Source organism: Clarias gariepinus, chromosome 4, assembly GCF_024256425.1.
Source record: "Clarias gariepinus isolate MV-2021 ecotype Netherlands chromosome 4, CGAR_prim_01v2, whole genome shotgun sequence".
Classification (NCBI taxonomy): Eukaryota; Metazoa; Chordata; class Actinopteri; order Siluriformes; family Clariidae; genus Clarias; species Clarias gariepinus.
Window position 1 is genome coordinate 29,582,476 of NC_071103.1, and position 25,625 is coordinate 29,608,100.

Here is a 25,625-nt window from a genome sequence, read left to right on the forward strand (position 1 = left end):
TTTTTTTTATCTTAGTAACAAAAAAAAGTCTCACAAAAAACAAAAAAACAAAAAAGCATCTGAATATACTGTAAGCTGATTATCTACATATTGCACATAAAAGTAATACTTAAAACTGCCACATGGTAAGCACTCACCCCTGACTTGCTTCTTCATGTCTTTGGCTGGATCCAACCAGTTCTGTGAATATATATAAATATGTATTAAAAAACACTTAGTATTTTCCCACAAAGGGGTTTTGTCTGTTTTTTTAAATCCCCAAATGAAATAAGTGCATACCTTTTGATTTTCTACATCACGGAATGTGATACCAAAGTAGTCTCTCTCCAGAAGGTTAAGATGCTCACAGACTTTGTCAAGAAGCACCTGGCCTTTGTCTCGTTTCTGTGGAGAGAAGAATCCTGAGTCAGCCCAATCCGCATACATTATGCACTAGTCGTATACATTCATTACCTGGTTTTGAATCAATAATTGTTTCTCACTGTGTTAAAACTCAAAATGCAGTTAAGCACAGCATCATCAGGTTCCTAAGTGGTGCAACAGAAGTGATACAAGTGCTTACCGTATTGACCGACTGAAGATTAGAGGTTAATATCCTGATGGAACCACAGATGTGAGTCCGGAAATGCAAAATTGTCCATGCTATTTGGTTGAGAGCGATTGCATACTATTTCTTTTCTCCCCTTTCTTATATCAATTGTGCACTTAACATATTGCCCAAATCTGAAAAGTTCATGTATTTATGTGTTTATGTTCAAAGTATTGAAAATTAAGTTGTGCCAGTCCTAATTTTCCTGCTGATACCACGATTGCTTAGTGCTCAGCAGAATTAATGAATGTAATCCAATATCTTTCATGTGACAAACACAACCAACCCTAAGAAATTCTACAGAAACCAAGTCCTCAGAGTGATCTTAGAACTCTATGAAGAAAGCTGTTCGATGTAAACATGACTAGTGCTTCATGCATTGCTCAAAGAACCACAGAAATGTAATTACCAATTAAAAAGTCTTATTTTCTCCATATTTCACTCAACAGTACTACACAAAGAATCAAGCACTGAATTCCTGTTTTACACTGACCACTCTCCTGAAAAGCAGTAGTTAATGAGAGAGCCATTTTGTAGCCTTTTTGTGGCAGGTGGAGCCCATTGCGTTACTGTCTGGCACAGGGGAAAGCATTTGTGTCAAAGTACTCCTCACCCCGAGACAGTTTGAGGCACATAACAGGCAGTAAATGGGAGACAGGCTTCCACTCTTCTCCTTTTCGCTGCTCCTTTTATCCTTCCTTTTCTATCCAACATAATAATGGACATCAGATGCTCAGTGTGTGTTAAAAAGGCCAGCGGCCACAAACAAGACCTAGCATAAACTGTTATTATTCACAGCCATTAGCACCTAGTAATAATGCCTAATTTTTCCTACAAGGATTCCAACGCCTCCAATTATTAAATTTTACTTTGTTCTTCTTTCTTTTTTTTGTTTCACACTTGCTATTTTTTTTGCAACATGTCTTTTCTAGCTAGGTTATGAATGATGAAACAAGCTCTTGACCCCAAGTCCCTAATCTCTGATCGAATTTACCACCAAAAGCTCTTGCGTATGGCTGCAAAAGTTAACTTTTTCATTTTAACGATATCAGAGCTCTGAATATTAATAACCCCGCAGGGACGGAGCAAGTATAAGAAAGATATAACAGGAGAAAGAAAATACATAGAAAGAAAAAACAAAAACAAAAAACAAGCAAAGCAAGGTCACTGCTAGACAAGTACTCTTTGTTTTTGTTAATTACAAAATAATTTAAAAATGCTAAACTGTTTGCAAGCCTCTGTGTAAAGTTCAGAAATCCAGTCTTCTTTGTTATGATTGTTTAGAAGAATTCTGTCTCATCTATGATTGTTTGAGATCTACTGTACAGTAGAGCTCCAGAATAGGAACATCATTATCTTTTCAGCCCAATTTAACACAACGTTTGTTAATTATTAAATCTCAGTGTCAGTCTAAACCATATTTATGTGTAATTAAATGATTCATAAATAAATGATAATGATTATGGAAATAATAAACAAGAAGACTACAAAAAAATAGCAAATGCCATCTACTAATTTATCTTTGGTATTATTGGTTAGAATCCTAGAGAATGAAGGTGGGACTTAAATTGTGTTTAGGTTTTTTGTGAGATTTTTTTTATCATCATCCCATGTCTTCTTATCTCATCCTCTATACTGCTGTATAGAGGTATAGAAGACCCTGTAGAGACTTAGGGCACAAGGCGAAGTACACCCTGGACGAGGTGCCAATCCATCAAAGGGCACACACACGTACAGTACTCACATACTTACATACTGTACTCACACGCACATTCATTCACTAGGGGCATTTTGGGAATTCCATTTAGCTTAATCTGCATGTCTTTGGACTGTGGGAGGAAACCAGAGTATTTGGATGAAACTCACCAAGCATGGGGAGAACATGCAAACTCCATGCACACAGACCCGAGGCAGGAATCGAACTCGGATCCCGAAGGTACAAGGCGACATTGCTAATCACTATGGCACCATGCCGACACTACTTGTGCCGACAAAACAGGTTTTTTTCTCACTCACTCATCTTCTAAACCGCTTTATCCTGTATTCAGGGTCGCAGAGGACCTGGAGCGTATCCCACGAGACTTAGAGCTTGAGTCAGTGTACACCCTGGACAGGGTGCCAATCCATCGCAGAGCACACACATACACTCACTCACACACTACGGGCAATTTGGGAACGTCAATTACCCTAATCTCCATGTCTTTGGACTGTAGGAGGAAACCGGAGGACCTGGAGGAAACCCACCAAACACGAGGAGAACATACAAACTTCATGCAGACAGAAATGGGAAATCGAACCCGGACCCTGGAGGTGCAAGACGACAGTGCTAATCACTATGGGACACTACTTTTTTTTCCTTCTTTTTTACATAATTTTTTTAAACATTTTTTTTTCCTTTTATGCGTTTTTTTTCTTTCATGTCCCTTTAGTGGCTTAGTAGAATATAACCTGATACTAAAATACAGGAAGTAAGAAATGCTTAAGTTAAGCTAAACAACAACAAGAGATGAGGCCTGAGCACTTCAAGACAGTTTGCATCATGTCCATATGCATGATCTCTGCATCGTGTCCGTCAATGTCCGGGGCATTCCTGCCCTAAAACAAATAAATAGACTAAAATCAATAATCAAAATGATTTAAAATGACACCAAAGTACTGTTACGGACTGATATCAGATTCACCACAGATGTTTTTCCATTGTTTGTTGTGATAAAGCACTGATAAGCAAGTAATCAGCCAGTACATATAAACCACTGATTCAACCTGATTCCTTGAGTGAAGGAACCAAAGTAAGAATGCAGCAGATATTATTAAGGGATATTATTTAAATCTTACATTTTACTCTGGGTCTACATCTTGTCTTCACTTCAACAGAATATACAGGAGATATTGACACAGTAGGATCAACAATTCACTTCAATACCTCTGTTCCAACTGTATAGTTAACTAAGACATGAAGATTTTTCCAGCAGAAACAATCTCTAGTTCTTTAAGTGTTTTGAGGTTCATCCTGAGAGCTGTAGACCATTTCCTATGCAGCAGAAGCACACTGCAGGCACTTGGAACAAAGACCTCATTAAGATACAAGCTAATGGGTTCACAACAGTGTGTAATGGCAGTGGAGTCTGGAAAAAAAAATAGACAATGAGCAGAAAACGAGAGGGAGGGGAATCGAGAGAGGAGAGAGATGAGAAAGAGAGAGTCATCTAAAAAATGGATAACTTCAAGTAAAAGGACAGGCTCTCTTGTGAATTTACAATGCTTCTTTTTCTAAATTACTAGACTCCCTTAAATAACATTTTATAAAATGTTAATAAACACAGAAGTAATCTTGAAATGGGTGATATTTGCTACCTTTAAGAGATTGATCTGCCACACCCATTGTCCAGGAGCCAGGAGATTTAAAGCCTTATGATATTTTATATCCATGCTTAAGAAAAATTGAGGCAAAGCTGCAATGATTTATTTTATAATAGACAGACGACATGTTTTACAGTATATGTGCTACTTCAGCCCTAGTAGCTGATGTTTTACAGTAGCTGTGCTGTTACAATAGGTTGCCCATTAGCTTTACAAACGTGCTCGGTTGCTCTGCCATCTCCACTGAGCATTTCACATCTCCTGCCATCTAACCAACCAACAGCCTCTGATAACTAGCATGGTGGCATTGTTCTCCAGTTCCATACCATTCACCTCCACCAACAAGCAGGACATTTGAAATATGTCCAACCACTTTGTACACACTGCAGCAATTATCTCATGTTGATCTCAGAAAAGATCTCCTCGACAGTAAAATGGGCTACACAATAGACCCATTGAGACAATAATTATTGCATTTGCCAGTCATATTCTGCCAGGTGGCAAAGTGCAGTACTGGCTCGTGTCAAGGATGTTGGAATTGCATAGTAGTTCCCTTGGGCCTGATGGAACTAAAAGCTACTCGGAATTGAGTTATTAGTCTATGGCTAGTCTCCAAATACTACAAACAAACGCTTGTCCTCATCTGTGTCATAGGGGCACAGTCTTATAGCTTGGTTTTTTAAGGAACGGGGTCTGCTTGGGGGTACGGGGGGGCTCTGGAGCAGTGTAGTGCCAGAGAAGTATAGGCGCATATGATCCCATGGGGTGAGATTTGAACACACAAATCAACTAGAATTGAGGAGTCCATCTAAACATCAAGTTTTTCTGATCATACCTGAGATATTACTGTTTGTTGAAAATGTTGTGAAAATAATATATTCAGGATATTTTTTCTCCTGGACCTAAAAAGAAATGAAGTCTCTACTCTATTGTGTCTCAATATTTTGCAAGACACTTGTAGACTTATAAGCTCATGTCTGACTGTTGCTTTGCTGATCATTGTGGTCATGCCTGTGGCTATAACCTAAAATGACCTTGTTTTCCAGTACTTGTCTTGCTTATTTCGATATCACAGACTGCTTGGATAAGACTATGCTACTGGTGCATATGGTAGCCATTGAAGCAAATCAATAGATTTTGGAATGCATTCCTTTGGGGCCTTTCTGAAATGGGCGCCTAGAGCCCGGTATAGGATTTCCCTCTTGTGCTAGGTGCCCTTAAATCCACTCTTTACTAGATTAGGCAAGATGCTGATCTGAAATTGATGTCTCAAAAACTGCCTTATTGTGATGATAAACTTCACTTAAAGCTAATAGTGTTTGACAACTGCATGCTTTGATAATATATCACTTTACATAGATTGTGACTTTACCACAATTTTGTGGCATTACTCACTGGTGTAACCTTAATAGACAAAGCTTGAAGCATTCCTTGACATGACAGGTATACCATAGTACACTATGTAAGACTAGACATTGGCCATCTTATCCTCAGTACATATCCCAGAGATAAGACATGAGAGGCTCCCTTGTCTAAGCAGGCACTGGCAATATACCGTAATTTTAAAAATACTTAGTGTTTAACAGACAATTATATACGTAATAAGAACCTGTATAACCATCTGTCTCACTGCTAACAGGTTACTGTGTAGTACTTTTATGACAGTGGAAAAAAAACTATTAATTTCATATGGTGCCACAAACCAAAGAAAATTTTGGCCAGGCCTGTTTAAACTGAGAATTCTTGCTGCATTTCATATAGCAATTTGTGTCTGTGGTGAGCGTTAGACAGATAAGCTACAAACGGTTGCTGCTTCAACATAACAACCGGTAATTTATCATGCATTATCTGTACGCAGCTGTGTGGTGCAGTACAGTAAGAAATCAGTTAACTACTTAAGCATCATGTCACCTGACACAGCCTTGGGAGGATTGTTTTTGATTATATTAGATTTAGATTACAGATGTAATATTAATTGTGGGCTATTAAAGGGGTTTTATTTTTATTTTTTTTTAAGTCCTAGTACATTGACTGTAAATACACTGTGGAAGATAAATGCTTATGGTTTTCTAGAAGCCATGTCATTTTGTTTTGTTTAACTATTTTTGTACTTAATTTTTTTTACATACTTAATATTTTGCTTGAAATGTTCATTTCTGTTCTATATGTAATAAGGTTTCAGCTCAGAAAACAGGCTACACTAACAAAAATAAAACTTAACTTAACCTTACATTGCATTTTAAAATCAAGAAAGATCGATAATTTTTCCAATGGCACTACATATACTAATCCAGCCAAATCTAGTAGATAAAGTTAAAATTGTATTGATTGTAAGTTTGGATTCTAGTTCTTGGTAAAGGTCATTTAGCACTCAGCACTGTCATAGGAATAGTAAATAAATACAGCTTGGCAGATTTATACAGGCTGACAAAAGGGATTCAAGCCTGAAAAAGCAGTAGGTCAGTCTAGAACTGTTCAAGGAGACTTTTTACGTGATTGAAAAGGGCAATTAGGAAACATCACGGGGAGAAAGAGAACAGACATTTGCCAAATTCTACTAGATAAAACAGAAGGCCACTCTATTGAGAATTAACTTGAACCACATTTAAAGAGTTTAACTTGGTTACACAAACATTATTGGGATTGGAAAAAAAAATATATAGGTATTTTAGTACATTTTCTTAGAGGAGAGATAGATCATTTATGTTTATAATACAGTAATTGCAATGAAAACAAAACATAAAACTTTATTTTTGCTTAAAGAATTATAGAAATAATTTGTGTTATGATCATTTTTCATAGATGAAAAATTTCGTAGATGAAATTTATTATCCAAATACTGCAGTATTTTTCGATAATGCTTTTTTTCTATATTTTTTTCCTCAAATAGTTTTGTAAATTATTCCAGATGTTCTATGTCTTTTTTTCTAATTTTAAATTAATTTTGGACTGTTTACAAGTTCACTGTTTAAAAGCACACTACCCAAAAGTAAGTAAATTGAGGTCATATGTTCTGTATGCTTGGGTAAAAACAGGACCAGAGCTGTCAACTAATCACTGCTTGGTGTTAGTTAGATTTGTTGCACAGGACAGCAGACAGATGTATGTGGTAAACCCTAAGACAGAATCTGTAAGCGACAAATTTGGCTCTAACTTGAAATAGACTTCTACTTTCTAGTGAGAGCTAGAGTCAATGTATACATATTAACTACGACTTCAGTCACTTAATAGTCCAGGACTGGAATCACCTCTAATGATGAAAGCGGACTCCCTACTAACTTAAACACTTCTCCTGTTCTACTGAACTTTCCACCTCCTAACACACAGTATGACTGCAAATCAATCCCTGCTATCCAATATAAACCAAATGGGGATGGGTTCCCTCTTGAGTCTGGTTCCTCTCAAAGTTTCTATTTGCCATTACCTTTACATCGTCACTCTCAGCTTGCTCATCTGACACTTACAATTTACTGTATACTGTAAATATTTCCTCACACATTTCCAACTCATTTCCATAATTTTCTTTTTAATTCTGTAAAGTTGCATTGCCACAATGACTATTTTGAAAATAACTAATTAAATAAAACTGAACTGAAAAACATTATTGTTATTTTTAATACTTTCATTGGTGGATAATGTTCTCTTGGCATAATTCTATGAGGACCTCTGATATGCACTTAGACATTCCAATACAGGAAGTGCAAAGCAACTTGGATTAAAATCTGCAACTCCAAATTCAATTATGCTTCTCTTAGGTGGGAGTAATGGAAAAAAGTGAAGGAAGAATAAGAGATTGAGAAACGCAGATCTACATCCCTATACTAACCTGTATTTACAAGTTATGGGTGGTGATGGGAAGAATAAGATCACAGACAGCAGGTATAAGGAAACTACTTTCACTCAGAATGGGGACCTCCACAGTCTCTTCCAAATTAACACTGGCATAGGCACCTTACAAGAACACCTTCTGATTGTCTCCTGCTAGGGCTGTGTCTGGGACATCTACTTGATGGAAAGCCTGGAGCACAACCAGGAGTAGATTGACCGAAGCAGTATATGCTATATAAGCATGGAGCCATATGCGATCCTGTGGTTATCAGTTATTTTATGAATGTAATGATTTTTGTTGTTCTGGACATTATTTGCTTGGTACATTTTAGACTAATTTATTATCTTGTTTACCTAAATTCAAAGACTGGATTCCAACACCAGCACAAAACTGCTTTGCAGTCAACGCAGTTCATAAGAGCTATAAATGCCTTGTTTTTTTGTTAAAGTAAACTGTAGATTCAAATCTACAAAAACCCTAATTTGAAAACATAAGTGAAGTGCTTGGTCAGTGGGACAAATAGTGAACAGAACAACAGGATTAAATATGATCATGAGTAAATTATAATGGCTAGTTCTTACAACTAGAAAAAAAGATTTATAACTGAGAAACTTTACTCACTTCCACTACACAGCTGTAGTCCGTGCCATCCAGAAGTGTGACTTTGCACTGCATGTTTTTGGGCTTCTTGGCAACTTTGATGGGAGACTTGGAGAGCTTGCTGGAGGAGGACTTGTAGGGGGTGGACTCGTCCTCAGTCGACTGCTGATCGGTTTTCCCCTGTGCAACACTTCCTGTCTCTCTTGCCCCGTTCTGCTCAGGAGGGAACAGAAAAAAGAAAACGGTTCAATCTCCTAAACCTCACGAACACTTATAGACCAAACAGACTGGTGCTGGTAATGGGTAAGAAGCATTTCTCTACACCTTAGTTCTCTAAACCTTAACGGTATGTAGTATGTGTATGGAAATATTCAAGTTCTAAACCAAGGACTGATATTAAATGAGCTGTTTTCATTATGTTTGTTTAGACATGTTATAGAGAAAAAGGGTTTTCCTAAGGTCCTTAATTCCCTCTCTCTAATCATAATTCCAACTGATACATGTTAAATAGTCCAAAAGATTTAACAACATGCATTACCAACATACCATCAGTCTTCAAAAGGTTATTGATTTATTACGTATGATTAATTAAATATAAAATACCCATATAGCATGCCTTGGATTGAGAAACCAGTTGCTACCTGCTCTTTTTTAACTGGTGTGCTGTGGGCAGCTGCCGGTGGAAGCTGGTCGTCGATGGGTGGAGCTGCGTGGGGCGGAGCCGAACCTGCCCCCTGCTGCTCCGGCTTGCCTTCTAACTCTGAATTCGTCTCTGTCGTCATGGTAAATTACACTGTAATGAAAACAATAACAGAGTGATTAACAAATATAGTGTACATGCCCATATACGATAATCAATGATGAGACATCTTTTTAAGAAATATTTCCATAAAAATGAGAACTCAATGCCGAAAAACTAAACACCAGCAGTGCAGCTCGAGACACTACAACATTCAGCAGGGATGTTGTGATTAGGGAATGTGAAGCTACAACTCTGGAGCTCTTCAGAAATTGCAACTACTTCATGCTCTGAATTTATGGTTGTTACAAACAGCTGCAAATCCACCCGTAGCTGACAGACAGTACTATGTGATACAGACATGGACAAGCATTACTGATGCAATGAAAAAAAAAAAAAGATTGACAGGACACATGGTAACCAAGATCATTACACCATGCGTTAGGATGGTGTTTACAACAGATCTGACTGCTCAATGGCAAAAAAGTAATATTTATATAACATGATCATAAAAGATAAATCTGACATATTTACTCAAACATCACTGCGTTCTCACATTTTGTGATGCAAATAATAAAAAAAATATACTGGCAATAAAAAGGAAAACAACTCATAAATAGACACTGAAAAACTCACATCAATTTATTTTCACTTGGATAGGTTTACGTCTCGAGCACAACAGTTATTTCCCAGTGGAGTGACAGTGAGCACACACTGAAACCAAAACCTCTTTTTACAATGGGAATAAGTGATAACATAGATTCAATTCCTTCTAAAACAGTGTCCTTCTGGAAAAACAAGGGTAGGTGATGTTAAATTTTTAACCAAAACTGATTACCAAATAATGAAGAGAAAAGTTAAAATATTCACAGACACACACAAAAAAAAATTCCTATATGTCCATCAACTACCAGGTACTTTCAGACCCTTCAACAACAATTTGCAGCATTTAAGATGATTACACACACCACACTGTGCATAAGAATTGTTGCACTTGTTTTTAAATACATTTCATCTGTGTGCAGAGTAGTGTAGCATGGGAGGAATGATCACTGTGTAAAATGATATGTGGGCATGCCCTGTGCCTCTGTGATCTATTTTAAGGGATTAGACTTATTTTGGCTGTTGGGTGTGTGACGTGTAGAGCAACATAGTCCTAACTGGCCTGCAACACTTTACGCTGCAGGAAATACAACAGCATGGCCCTGGGACTGGTGCCATTTAGAAAAAAATGCATTAAAATTTGTTAAACCCCTGACTAAGAAATACTAAATAATACAGTCTGGAAGTTACTTGGACGAGAAGTGAAACATTCCTACTAAACCAAGAAGTAATCCAGTTGACATGACTCAACTTCCAGATAACCTCACCTGGATGAATGAGAATTTTTACAGATAAATAATACAGTACAGTGTTTTAAAAAAAGTATTTCCCCCTTCCTGATTTTCTTTTGCAAATTTATCCCACCTGATTCAGATTAAATTAATTTTGATATTACACGGAGATATAATTTCATTTCATTTATTAAAGGGGAAAAAAGCTGTCTAATTCCTTTATAACATAGGGCAGTGTAGATTTAGACAGCTTTTTTCCCTTAATGAATGAAATCATAATTTAAAGATGGCATTTTGCAGTTTTAGGTTATCTTGGTGTAATATAAAAAATTGTTTGATGATCTCAATTAAGTGTGACAAATCTGCAAAAAAAGAGGGCAATCCAAGGAGGCAAATACTTTTTCACAGCACTGCAAATAATTAAAAAGCCAATTGGGACTCAGGTGGCCGAGTGGTGTAGCACGGCAGTAAAATCACATCTGTTAACCCATTGACCCCAAAAATATTAAATAATAAATGGTCAAGAAGCCAATAGGGACTCAGGTGGCCGGTTGGTGTAGCCCGGCAGTAAATGCCATATGCACCCCCTAAAATATGTGCAAGGCTGGAAAAACGAGCTAAAAATAGTACTCCTTATGCAGTGAGTAACATAACAGGCAGTAGAGGGAGATATTTGAAATCATTTCAACATTCCTGGTTACTGTGCATTGCTTGTTTAACCCTTATTACAATTATTTGTAATACGACTTGCACAGCAGTGAATACAGTGTCACGTGATGACACAGAGTGAGTAAAGTGCTTTTTAATATTTTCTTTCTTGGAAAAAATGCTCATAGTAGATGATAATAGTGTATCATTTTAATAGTAGGTTTATTTTAACAATGACAGATAGCACATCAAAAGAACAATTTTAAAAATAACTTCAAATAAAAGATAGAAACTGGTTTGCATTTCATTAAGTGAAATAAGTATTTGAATCCCTACCAACCAGTAAGAGTTCTGGCTCCCACAGAGTGGTTAGACAATCCTACTCAATTAGTCACCTCATTAAAAACACCTATCCTAACTAGTCACCTGTATAAAAGACACCTGTCCACAGAATCGATCAATCAAGCTGACTCCAAACTCCAAGACTAAAGAGCTGTCCAAGGATGTCAGAGACAAAATTTTAGACCTGCACAAGGCTGGAATGGGGCTCCACGCAAGATCTCACCTCGTGGGTGTCAATGATTCTGAGAAAGGTGAGAAATCATCCTAGAACTACATGGGAGGAGTTAGTTAATGACCTCAAAGTAGCTGGGACCACAGTCACAGAGAAAACTATTGGAAACACATTAAAAGTGTTTCCAATACAAACATTGCTAAAAAAGGCACATGTGCAGGACCATCTGAAGTTTGCTGAATGATTCAGAGAGTGACTGGGAGAAGGTGCTGTGGTCAGATGAGACCAACATTAAGCTCGTTGACATTAACTCAACTCGCTTGGAGGAAGAAAAATGCTGCCTATGACCTCAAAACACAGTTCCCACTATCAAACATGGAGGTGGAAACATTTTGCTTTGGGGGTGTTTTTCTGCTAAGGGCACAGGACAACTTTACCGCATCAACGGGAAAATAGACAGAGACCTGTATCGTAAAATCCTGAGCGACAACCTCCTTCCCTTTGCCAAAAAACTGAAAATGGGTCGTGGATGGGTGTTCCAGCACGACAATGATCCAAAACATACTGTACAGCAAAGGAGTGGCTCAAGAAGAAGCACATTAAGGTCATGGAGTGGCCTAGTCAGTCTCCGGACCTTAATCCAATAGAAAACCTATGGAGGAAGTTGAAGGTCAAAGTTGCACAGAGACAGCCTCGAAACCTTAGTGATTTAAAGATGATCTGCAAATAAGAGTGGACCAAAATTCCTCCTAAAATGTGCGCAAACTTAGTCATGAATTACGAGTAACGTTTGACCTCTGTGCTTGCAAACAAGAGTTTTGGCACTAAGTTTTAAGCCTTTTTTTGTTAGAGGGTTCAAATACTTATTTCACTTAATGACATTTAAATCAGTTTCTATCTTTTATTTAAAATTATTTTTTTATTTTTTTTATTTTGATGTGCTATCTGTCATTGTTAAAATAAACCTACCATTAAATTAATACTGTTTTGAGACTTTTCATTTCTTTATCATTGGACAAACTTACAAAATCAGCAAGGTGTCAAATAATTATTTCCTCCACTGTATGTAATTCTCAAGTGAACTGCAAACTTCTGGTCCAAATTTCTGAACATGATCTTGAGGAACACAGATTGAGCTGGTGACACCACAGTACTGCAGACATGCAACCCTGTTTGGGAGCTGCCACTGATGGAGGAGTGCCCTAACAAGATAGGTGAGAATTGGACATGACTAAATTAGGGCATTATACCCGAGATGTCTTGAGTCTTTGAACTCATGGCTCAGTTAAATTTCTTTCAGTTGAGCTGTCAGAGCCAATCTCTGTCACACAATGTATAAAGCTCAAATCATGTTCAAAAGGGTAGCCATCTATTACTCATTCATCTTACATTTGTCTGATGACAGACTGATTGAACCACTCAGGTGAGTTCAATAGAAGTGACAAGTAATGCTCCTGTATGTTTAACTTATACAGTGAAGTGCGAGTAACGCGTTTTGCAAGTGTTCTGCGAGCAAAGTTTTTATAATAAATTTTGACTTGTAAAATGTCTTGGTTTACGTGTACCGAGTATCATGTATCACGTCTGCGCTTCTTGTTTTAAAACCGAAAGTTAAAAATCCATTTTCTCTCTCTGCTCAAGGCTTAGCCTGCTCTTTGTTTCTGTGCGTCATTGGACATCATGCCACACACGCAAACACTCATTACAATCACTCACACAATCATGCTCATAATCCAAGGTTCCACTGTACTGTTATACTGATAGGCTGTAACTTATTGTAAAATAATTTTTCTTGTTATGCAAGTATTTAACATACTAAATGAAGGAGACATTATTAAACAAATGGTTTATTTTGAAGCATTGTATTTGAACTTGCTAATGAGCAAACCATTTTTTTGCTCCATTTATGAACTTTATGATCTTCTCTTCATAATAATGCATAATCAGCATAATAATTAAATTCCAAGTGTTTCATTTAATATGTTTGATTTTTCTCTACCCTAGCATTTACAGCAAAAGCTTAAAGGAAAGCATTGTTTTAGGTTGATAATATGATGCCAACTAGCTTAATTTTTTTTTCTATTTATAATGATATTATTAAACCTTTATATTTTTTATGCATTTGAAAATTTGTATGTGTTCCATTCAACACATTATAAATTATATAAACACTGGTTGTAATTGACAGGTGGCTCTTCAGATTTCCACCTGTATGGCTTAATTAATTAAGTAAAGCTTAATAATAACTTTATAATACAAAACATCTAGTTTGGGCACTATACATTTTAGGCTATATTGTTTAAGCTGCTGTTCACACTGCTTTTACCCATTTTTTCTCTCATTGAGTGAGACAGAGCTATAGATTTTTTTTTATCCATTTCAGTTGTTTTGTGAAAACCCAACAAATAAATGTAGGTTCAGATGTTGTCCAATATGACTAAATTTATTAAGTACTGTGGAACCTTGGACTGAAAGCATAATTCGTTACGGAAGCGTGCTTGTATATCAAAACACTTACATGTCAAAATTAATTTTTGCCCATAAGAAATAATGATGATGATTTGTTATACAAGCCAAAAGAATCATATAAAAATAATTAATACAAAATTTACCGTAAAAAATAAAACTAATTAACCTACACTTTACCTTTGAAAAGAATCCTGACAGAGCAGTGTTTCCATTACTGTGTGTATGTGAGAGGGCAAGAGGAAGGAGGGGCATGCATGTGCACACAAACACACACACACACTAATGGAAACACTGCTCTGTCGGGAAACTTCTTTTACAAGGAACCTATCTAATGACACTCGCGCACACGCACACAGTAATGGAATCACTGCTTTCTGACAGAGATAGACTGTAGAAATTAGATTTTTAACAAAGAACCTCTCTACACTTTTTTTTTTTTTTGCTTTACGCACACACGCGCAGACACATGGTCACAATGTTATAATAAACAGTACATATGCACGGATCTTAACTATACAAGTGACGCACATGCACTGAGACTTAGCATGGCAGAAGATTACCTATAATCCTGTAGCGCATCTTGAATATCAAGACCTCACTCGTTTATTAAGTTAAAATTAATTTTTTTAATTGCAAAAGTCTTGCAGACCAATTTCTTGCAATTCAAGGTTCCACTGTACTCAAATAATCAATTTATCAAACACAAGTCCCTAAATTATATGTACAGTATCTCAAAATTAACTTTAGAAAGCACTCAACTATGTACACCAAATCTACAAAAACAAAATGTCTGCGGTTTTTGCAAGCATAGAAATGTAGATCAATTATGGCTGATAGGTTATGGGATGAAAAAAGGTTCCACGACAGATGGTTCAGAATTAACTTTTGTGCTTGTCAGTATAGACATGCAAGGTTGTTTTATAGAATAACTAAAAATGTTTAAAATCCCTACAGCTGTGTATATTAATAGAAAAATGCTTTAGCACTTTGAGTTTGACTTTTATTGTTGTACTGCACAAAAATTCATTGCACCTCAAAGCTGTTATTTTTTGATTAATGGGTGATTAACCATGCAGCCTGCCAGTAAAGCTCTTTGCAAATCCTTATCTAAATCCAGTCTGCTATCCCTTAAAGACTTGTCAATAAGCATCTTGTTCTGCTTCAGTAACTACATGTTTTTCTCACATGAAACAAAAAAAATGCATAAGCCAGCCCCAGAGAATACACGTTCTCACCTTAGGAACTGTCACTTTATTCCTGTGCCTGTTTACGTGTTGTGTGTATGCGTATGTATGTGTGTCTACACTTTAAAGTAGGTCACACTCACATTGGACCACACTGTGGCATGACCAGCAGCAATGCTATGATAAGCTCCCCACGTCATCACTACTACACATGTGAATGGGAGCAGCTTAATGGACTACATTTCCATAGTAACCAGTGCAGACGTCAATACACATCAAACAAATTGCTTTCATCCACTCCAGAGGGCTCAGTCCACGTTGAACAGCTGGACTTGGCAAAAAAAAATGCAGCAAAAGTATTGACATTAGAAAAAGAGAAATTTAATAAGAAAACGGTTTTCAAACAGCACATGAAATATGAAGTGCATGTACTCGTTGGAAGAAACAAGCCTAAACATTTAGTGCCTAAACAAGCATGACCCTAGACATACAGTTCATGTGATTGAAAACTCTGAAAACATCTTGATCTTTTAACTTTAAGCTTAGGCTGTAAGATAGTTTAGTCACCGAAATAGACAAATTAAAATGTGAGGGGATTCATCTTTATAAATCAACATTTAAAGTCCATTGTAATTATTAAGTTTCCATCAACAGGACACATTCTATTGTCCTCATCTAAAAATAAAAAAAAAAGTTAAAAATAAAAAAAAAATATATATAATAATTAAAAAATAATAATCATCATACTTAGGCTGGTATGGTATTAAGATTTCTGGACTGTTCAAAATTTCCCAAATACCCAAAATTTATACAATTTCCACTTCTAGGCTAATAAAAGATTTTCCTCAGTCAGAAAATGGGAATTACATAAATAGGAAAAAAAAAAACACAGCATATGCTTATTTTTACTAAATATTACTATCCATCTATTCATATTGCTGTCTATACTGCTTACTGTATACTGTGTGGGGTTAGGGTTGGCCAGGAGCCCAACCCAAGGAACTCAGGGCACAAAGTGGAGTACACCGTGGATCAGGTGACAACCCAATTTGGAAAACCCAGTCAAATTACAATACAAGTGTTTGAAGAGGAAGCCGAAGTACCGAAAGGGAAAGCCACCAAGCACAGGGAAAACCCTGGAGGTCTGAGGTAACAGTGCTAAACACTAAGCCAACGTGCCACCTAAATATAACGTATATGTGACCACAATGGAGAAATATGACTAGACTTAATGCAAACAGACAATCACAAATTAAATCACTATCATTATGTATTGTTAGTTAACTACAGTAGCATGACATAGCTTACAGATTTCTGTCATCACATCAGGAGTACTTTCGATAAATACTGTACTATGTTAGCCATTTTTTATAAGACAATATAAAATAAGGTCATATGTTCCAAAGTTAAGTAAGATGTTGTATAGTAGCAATCTCTTTCATTCTCTACCACTTGACTGTGCAGTGGTGGCTCAGGGGTTAAGGCTTTGGGTTACTAAACATAAGGTTGGGGGTCAAGCCCCAGCACTGACAACCTGCTCCGGTTTGGCCTTTAACCCTCTCTGTTCCAGTAGTGCTGTATTATGGCTGACCCCAAGCTCCTACCAAACTGGGATATCCGAAAAAGACTTTCACTATAAGTGTGTGAAAATAAAGGCTGCTTCAGCTTCATCCATAAAAAAACACTCAACATGAGTAATCTATTAAAAGAAAAAAACACATCATTAAGTGCAGAAGTCTTTAAAAGCCTGTCTTCATCAATCAACATAGATGTTAAAAACATAGAAATATCTTAGTGATAAAGAAGCAAGATGAAATTAGAAATAGAGAAATATCCTATTCAGTGTCATACATGCTTTCAAACAAACTGAACTTTATGTAATAAACATGATAGACATGACGGAGAGAGAGAGAAAGAGAGAAAGAAAGAAAAAGAGAGAAAGTGTTTGTGTTTGTGAGAGACAGAGAGAGAGAGAGAGAGAGAGAGAGAGAGAATAACACAGATCAAACAGTGTGTATGGTAGTGGAAGAGAAGTAAAGAAAGATAGAAGTCGGAGCCCAGGAGACTGATGGAGAAAGATTAAAGCACCAGCCTACTGAAGACAGTCTCTTCATCACATTTTGACGCAGCATCAAAGAGAGCAAAAAGGAAGCCAACAGCTGCGTTTCCTTTTCCTCTACCAGAATTACTATTTTAATTCCTTGGAGAAAGATAAATATATCTCTAAGAATGATGACTACACAAAGGAGATGGTCTTCAAGAGGCATGAGAATCAGTTATAGAGTTTTAAGATGAATATTCAGGTGCCATTCTGTAATATATCATGCTAGAAAACACATTTATTGCATCCATGCGATAAATGTTATCTTTAATGCTTGAATTTATATGTTTAAAAGAATTTTGAAGCTTGGGAGTACACAAATGCTCCACATCGTATGATTAGGACCTCACTTATCAAATCGAATACAATCTATTATCTGTTTATGGATATGAAACATAGATCAGGTTGCCTACAGATTCAATGATGATGTCTAAACCTACCTCATTACTAAACTCAGGAGGGAGCTAGGATGAACTTCTTAAAACTTTAAGTTATTAAATGCATTCTTAGGCAGAACTATAGGCACATCAACAAAGGATCAAATATAAACACATTACAATATTCACTGCACCAATGTAGGGAACATCGCAACAGACCAGAAAGCCTAAATCTGAAAATCTGTTTGATTTAAATTAGTAAAATATATGGTCTTAGAATAAAGATGAAGTTATGAATTAACAAATAAAAATAATCTAAATAGATGCAAATAGGAGATACATAATAATAATAATAATAATAATAATAATAATATATAAATAAATTAATTAATTAATTAATAATGATAATGATGATGATGATGATGATGATGATGATAGTTATGATTATTATTATTGCCAGGAAGGCTAGCAGGGCATCTGCATCTGGTTGGGACTGAAGGTGTGCATCGGCACTGGGATACCATGGGACAGTACTAAAAGATGCCCAAATAAAAGGATTGTTATTTTTTATTTAGGCATAAGCAGGCTAGAATCTTAGAACTTCTATGACAAAAGGCAAAGGACTTGAGGCACTAGGGTAGACAGTGTCACAGTGGTTTAAACTAGGTTACTAGGTTGTTTATACTTTGGGAAGCAGTACCAATTCATTAGAAAATATGGAGCGCAAAAAATAATAGCTGCACAAGCAAGATTAATGAACAAATGAGACAAATGTTTGCATTTCTTTAGATGGGGTTCATTCCAGTGTTTGTCAGTCTTTCCAGAATGCATATTGATATGTCATAATATGTTATAATAAATCTGCCTTTTTTACCATCCAACCCATATGAATATAACATATTATATTCATATTTCAAGCACTAAACAGATGCACAAAACAGATACGGGTTACATCACTATTACATTCAAAAGTAGAGCATTGCAAAGTATTGAGTAACACCACTGAAAAAACATCCACTGTGTTCATGCATTTAAACACAGGCTTTCGTTAAACTTAGAACATGCATTTGAAGTAAAACTTCCGAAAAGCAGCAAATTCATATCACTTGCTTATTGCCGCAGTGACATAGCCTGGAAAATGTGTAGCGCATCAGTAAATCAGGTCTCAGCTGTGCTATTCTACGTCTATCCAGTTTCACAGTTTGAGTCAATTTAAAGCTTTGCGTTAAAGCATAGCAACAATCCCAATGGACAGAACTAGTATGCTTACAGCCAGTGCACATTTCAATAATCCAACCACAGCGCAAATTCAGTAGAAAAACAACTCACTGAAACGACATACATTCGGCAGTGGACCAAGTTCCTCCCATCAGTGATCTAAGAATAGCTACACTCCGCATTAAACACTGATGTACGGCAGGTTCGCAGCTGCTATGGGCTGCAATAGAGAAGGTCTCGCTGAATATGCTGTGCTCCTTACCACCCATGCACAGAGGACTATAATTAGAACATGAGATCCGAAGCCAGTATATAGGCTTTTCGTGCTGAGCCAGAACAGCTGGCAAAAGTGAGCAAGGGTGCGTGTGTTACACATTCATTTGTTCACGCTAGAGCTGTTAGGGTATGATGGCTATCTCAAAGCTGATAGCAGACATATGAACACAGACCCCCTGAGAACCACTGTTGAACCGCACAAACCGGTCAAAATAAAATAATTAACACACCACATAACATTAACACCACAAAACATTAACACACAAAACAATTATCAATTGCATACCAGTAAACAAGTGAAAAGAATCACGGGAACCCAAGGCTCATCCATGCCCGCAAGGACAAAAGGCCAGTCCGTATGTTTTGATCCCACAGAAAAGCCAATGCAGCACAAATCACAAAAAAAAGTAAATGCTGGCCACTATAGAAAGGCACCAAATCACCCAGTGCACCACAGCCCATCTCGCATGATTCCCAACAGGCAGAGAGCCTGAGGCAGTCCCCAAATTCCCTAGATCCCAATCTGACTGAGCACCCATAGAATGTGCTGGACAAACAAGTCTCAAGGTCCCAGCCTGCAACCCACAGGACCTAAAGGATCCGCTGCCAACATCCAAAGGCCAGACACCAAAGCAGACCCCAAGAGGCTCCTCAGAGTAGTTGGGAGAAAATCTGATGACCCTATATGAGAACAGCGGGTTTTATACAGTGGAGTTCTACAAATACTATCATATTTGTGATCTTGACAAAATTGTAGCGAGTTAATTTCTTAAACTGACATTTTAAGTATTGACAGTGCTCTCTCCATTTGTAGGTCAAGACAGGGAAAAAAACATTACCATATCTCAGATAAATATATATATATATATATATATATATATATATATATATATATATATATATATATAATTTAAAAACATTTAATGATTTTTTTAAAAAATTGCGATTTAAACTGAGTTATGTAATGATTAAATGTGGATTTTAATATTCAATCGCATTTACCATCTACAGGTAGGTTAACAGCAAATATGGCACAAATTATAATATTAAAAGAATGTTAGCCAAAACTTATTTAAATAGCACCTTAAAAGTTATTAAAAAAATGCTTACATTACTGACAAGCCCTACATAAATTTCTGACTATGCACTATGTATATTACCTACAGTATTATAAATTGCACCCTTTTGTGATTAGATAATTGGAACATATTGATTGTAAACATAAGGATCTTTAAAGCAGGTTTGTGGCACTGTTACTGACCACTGTTAAAACCGCTATATATAAAAGTGAATTGAGCTGAACATCAATTTCAATTGTAATGCAGCTCTAACCATGTCCATTTCCATTTAGTTAATGAATGGAACAAATATGTAACAGAACTTCTACTTTCTAAAGCTGGGGGTTTCCATGTCTGCTTATTAACAGGATTCCACAGAATTGGCGATCAAAGGATTTGTTCGATGTTTTATACAACTCTGAGAAAAAAAAATGTGAAAATGCCAGAAGATCAAGGGGTTCTGAAATAATCAAACCAGCATAGTCACTGAGATCACATGGTTTCTCTATTGCTAAAATCTGTCCATTTACTGAAGCTCTTTACCTGAACCTGCATGCATTTATGAAATACAGTTGTTCCTAATATTACGGCTGGTGATTGTGTAGAGACTATAGTTCATTAATGAGTACACAGTACTTTTTTGTTGGCAGTTAGTTTTTTCCACCCACATCAAGTAAAAAAATGTTCTACTTGATCATGAGCAACATACAGTACTGTAGGTTTTAGCTTATACCTATAAACTGTACAAAAACCAATAATTTATTTCCTGTTATGGTTTCTAATATTGATCGTGTACAGTGGTAGTCCCACAGCAAATTTTCTAATTATGCAGCACAGATCAAATTCTCTTATATGCGCTGCACATTTGTAGCCCTGACCCAGAATGACGTACTGAAGTGCTTTGCAGTCTTCATGGAAAACATACACTCATGCTCATATAAATAGCTCACAGTCAAAACCCTGTGCATGTAAAACTCATCCAGAGTGAACTCTTGAACCAGGGCTGCACAATATATTATTCTGTGTATAAGGTAATGGTTCCTGTTCTGGAAGGATTTATGCCCTGTTGTGTGATACTGGACTTAAACTTAAAATATTAAATAAAAATAAAAAAAAGTTCAAAAAGTAGTTAACGCAATAAATACAATACATGGATCCAATACATACTACTACACATGTACTTTCAGTAACTCCCTATAAATTAGATTATTATATATTATTAATTATATAATTTGATTAAAACTTTAATCCTGTATCTGGTGGACAAACCTTGGGTATGTAAATGAATGTGTCAGAAGACAGATCCTTAAGGTAATTGCACCGCTAATTTGAGCAGCTTAGTGACAAGTCCCAGCCAGCTTGTATAACTGCGGTTCTGTACTACCAGTCATGAGGTGCTAATTAATGTCAATTCCCAAACTAGGATGATCTGATGGTACATTGTTCTTTAGGCAATGTCTGGTTAAAATAAATGTTTTATAAATGTTTATAGTGATATAGCCAAACATATGCATATTATATTATATAATTGCATACCAATTAATTAATTTCAGATTTTATAAATTTTAGTGTGCAAAATTGATTTCCTCGCTTTTACATTAGCTGTAGATACTCCTTAGGAAACAGTTTCAGTATAACATGTTGCAGTATAAAATGAATGACATGTGAAACATACACCTACATGCTTCCAGAAATATCATATAATAATTGTTTTATGTTGATGCTCAGATTAAATTCATCCATGCAAACTGCAATTTCTTCTTAATACAATTTCATCTTGTTACCTCACCACTTTACATCAGAGTGCACATATTTTATTTTCAAAAAAGACATCAGGCTGCTTAGTGCCAAAGATCTTATTTTAAAAATCTCTCTCCCTGTAAGCTTTTATTTTAAAGACAAAGCCACACTGAGCTTGGACGTGCTTCAACCAATTACCCACAAAACCATACCGCATCTGGTCTCTCTTTAAATGTGCCTCATGTGCCCCTTTCAGTCTAGAGGAAATGAAGAGTACCTCCTGTGGAGACTAAAGAGTCCACTTAAGTGAAGGTTGGAACAACTCATACATCAACAGGAGTTAAGGTAAAAGACTTACAACAGCATGATCATTTGAGTTTAAAACCAAAAACATTAACAGTTGTACTGCTAAACGCGTAGACATGATGCCTCTTTCTTTCATAATTAAGGCTTATTCTTTAAAATTTAAATTCTAAGCTTGTTTGCATTGATGAGGCCTATTTAAAGCAGTGAATGCACTGGCTTGTATACAGTACTAAGCAGTGGGTTTTTTTTTTGTTGTACCGTTCCACTGATGTATGTGATTCCATTGGATTTGAAAGCTGAGTGTAAGGAAAATACAGCCTCAAGATGTATTAACGTGCAGATTAATATGATTTACTGCGAGGGATAGTTACTGATACAAGCTAAAAATAGTACAAAATAGATTGAAGTTCAATTAAAGTTAAGCCTGCCTTAAAGCATGTTTGGCATTTCTAGCTATAAACTGGAACATACTGTAACACATTCTTGAAAGCATAAAGGTACTGTAGGTGGAGAGTTTTAAATTAAGCAATCTGAACCAAAGCATACTGTGTGTCAAGCAAAAATACAATAGCTCATAACTAAGAGTTCTTTTCTATGTCAATGAACTCTGTTTTTTTTTAAAGTTAACCAGTGAGACTAGTTTTTGTCAAGTTCGCAAAGAAAAGGAGGATGTGAATATGATCTTGGTCAGGGTCATGACCTTGAGGCGATCACAAACAAGAAAAATTGCTTAACTTAGCTATCCTACACATCATAAAACTGTTTTCTTAACCCAAGGAAGGGGATTTTCGGCCCTCTGACAGCACATAAAACATAATGTAAGTACTGCCATTTTTCCCCATGTATTAGTTAAAATTAATGTTAGCTAGATACAAAATGGAAAAATAAGAACAGTACTGTTGTATAAATAATGTAGATATGTAGAGATACTAAATAATAATTAAATTAATTTACAGAAAAGGAAAGGTTAAGGGATTAAAGGATGTTAAGGATTAGTTAAAAAATGAATTAACTTCTCAATAAATACATTTAAATGCAGAGAGTCAGTGCCACCTGAAGTTGTGTTATAAATGTTAATTACACAAAAAATATAAATTACAGGTAAATTACAGGTGTATATCTAGGCACTCCTTTTAATATGTTATTTTTTGTGTAATTAACATTTATAACAGCTGGCACTAATGTTCGAGCTGCTGACATAAAACTAGTCAATACATCATGATCAATCTGATCAGAAATTTTAACCGATCTGTGGTTTAGCTTACTACAATAATAACTTCTTTAAATTTTTTTTTTCAAGTTATTTTTAGAGAACAGTCATTATATAGAAAAATTTAAAGAAATTTTCTGAATAAAGTATATTATTTTTATATAACAAAGAAAAAAAATGTAAAGGACCCCAAGAGCACAACCAAAAACACACACAAACACACAGACCCCACAGTCCCCCGGCTCAGACGGATGACACACAGACCTGTGTGCATTAGACAGGTCATACACACTTTGCAGGGATGCATGACCTAGTTCAAATATTCAAGGCAATACCTTTAAATTCGAAAAATAAGAAATGACCGATAATGCCGTTTGCAAAATAATGTCTCAGTTGAACCTCTCAGAACCTTTTAATCTTCTTCAGCCTATAGTAAGAAAAAGTAATAAATCTTTAATCCACTGAGAAATGAAGGGACTTCCAATGTAAAAACCTGAAAGTCTGGGCAACAAAGATGAGAAAGATATAACATCTTTATGTGTAAAACTCAATGGAACTGAATCATCTGGAGTACCAAATACAGCATTTAATGGATATCATGTCGACAGTACTCCAACTACAGTTGACATGATACTGAAAAAACCTGTCCAGATCTTGTGTCAATTTGGGAAATTTGGGGAGAGGCATGACACCCATCACATCTGTCCTAAACATCAGGATAGATTTCAGCCAGCCTTTGAAAAAATGGAGCCTGTGCAAAATCTTTCACTGAATAAGACTGAGGCAGACGAGGGAAGTGCTGGAGTGCATCCTGTCTATGGCTTTCTCCCAGCATTCCTCCCTCAACAACAAACCCAGTTCACTTTCCAAAGCAGTCCTGGTTTTGGTGATTTTACAATTACTAATTAATTAAGATAAAATGTTATATCCCCTAAATCACATGTCACTGATGTGAATTAAATGTGACCAGGCTGTCTCAGGTATAGAAAGAAAATTGGGAAAACACTTGGATACAAAGTTGTGAGCTTGTACTGTAGGTAACAATAGAAAGGAGCTGCAGGCAGCCCATACTCCAAGAACTGTTAAACTTTTAAAGACTTCATCTTCACACAAATAAAAAAAAATGTTTGATGTCTTTGTCGTGCCATGTGTTAAATTGATTTATTTTGTGCACCAACAATAAAAATCCGGCTAGATATCAAAAGTAAAGTGAAAAGTAAATCAGATATAACAAGGCTGAAGAGGTCATTAAATTTTGATCTATAAAAACATGAATGAACACGATGGCAAAGTGTATAAACAATTTACAAGTGTGATGTATTTTTAATTAATGTTATTAACATTGCATTGACTCTGACACATAATTATGCACCATGGGAATTCATATAAGTGATAACAAACAAACAACTTCTCTATCTGTTCTCATCAACAGCATATGCTACAGAATGATTTCACAATTTAGGATGACACAAAAAGGAATAAAAACCAAATATGCTTACCACTGCTACTCCTTGATAGACTACTTTCCTAAGTCAGATCTGGCTCTTTGGATCATGACCAGGAAATTGAGAGATTCCTAATAGCATCTCTGATTTATCCCAGGTGGATCCCATATGGAAGTTGTTTTAGAGTTTGTTTTATTCCTGGCATGCATTAATTTTACATATGAACTGGTCAATCTGAATGCAACTGATAATTAAAAAAAACTTCTATCAAGCACTTCTAACAAACAACCTTCTACTAATAATAAATGCAAGGCAATCTGGGAAAACATGGCAGACAAATGGTTGAAATCTGGGAGAATTTTTTTTTTTTTAAATGCATATCCCATTTATATCTATTTAAAGAATCTAAAAAATATAAACCGCGTACTAATGTTACACCAGATTATCAAACACACTGGTGAATGTAATCATTTTTTCAAGTGCAGTATGTTTAAAACTTGTTAGCCAAGTGTGCTTTTCTCATGATTGGTTCAAAATGTTGGATATTAACATTTAAAAGCCAAGCCAAACGTAATCAGTGTGTAATCAGGTACCTGCTGCTAAAATGTCTTCTGCATAGTCACATCAT

At 36.0% G+C, this 25,625-nt stretch overlaps 1 protein-coding gene across 6 annotated transcripts in view; it reads right to left on the minus strand.

Moving 5' to 3' along the window:
- The window catches only part of epb41l3a (erythrocyte membrane protein band 4.1-like 3a), a 75,562-nt gene that overhangs the window by 29,166 nt on the left and 20,771 nt on the right, over positions 1 to 25,625 (minus strand). For all 6 annotated transcript variants that reach the window (XM_053493989.1, XM_053493990.1, XM_053493988.1 and 3 more), the window contains exons 2-5: positions 9,020 to 9,171; positions 8,400 to 8,591; positions 280 to 384; positions 138 to 180 (exon numbers count right to left, since the gene is read on the minus strand). In XM_053493989.1, coding sequence (XP_053349964.1) covers positions 138 to 180; positions 280 to 384; positions 8,400 to 8,591; positions 9,020 to 9,160 — 481 coding nt within the window. In that variant the 5' untranslated portion in view covers positions 9,161 to 9,171. The remainder of the gene's footprint in view (positions 1 to 137; positions 181 to 279; positions 385 to 8,399; positions 8,592 to 9,019; positions 9,172 to 25,625) is intronic.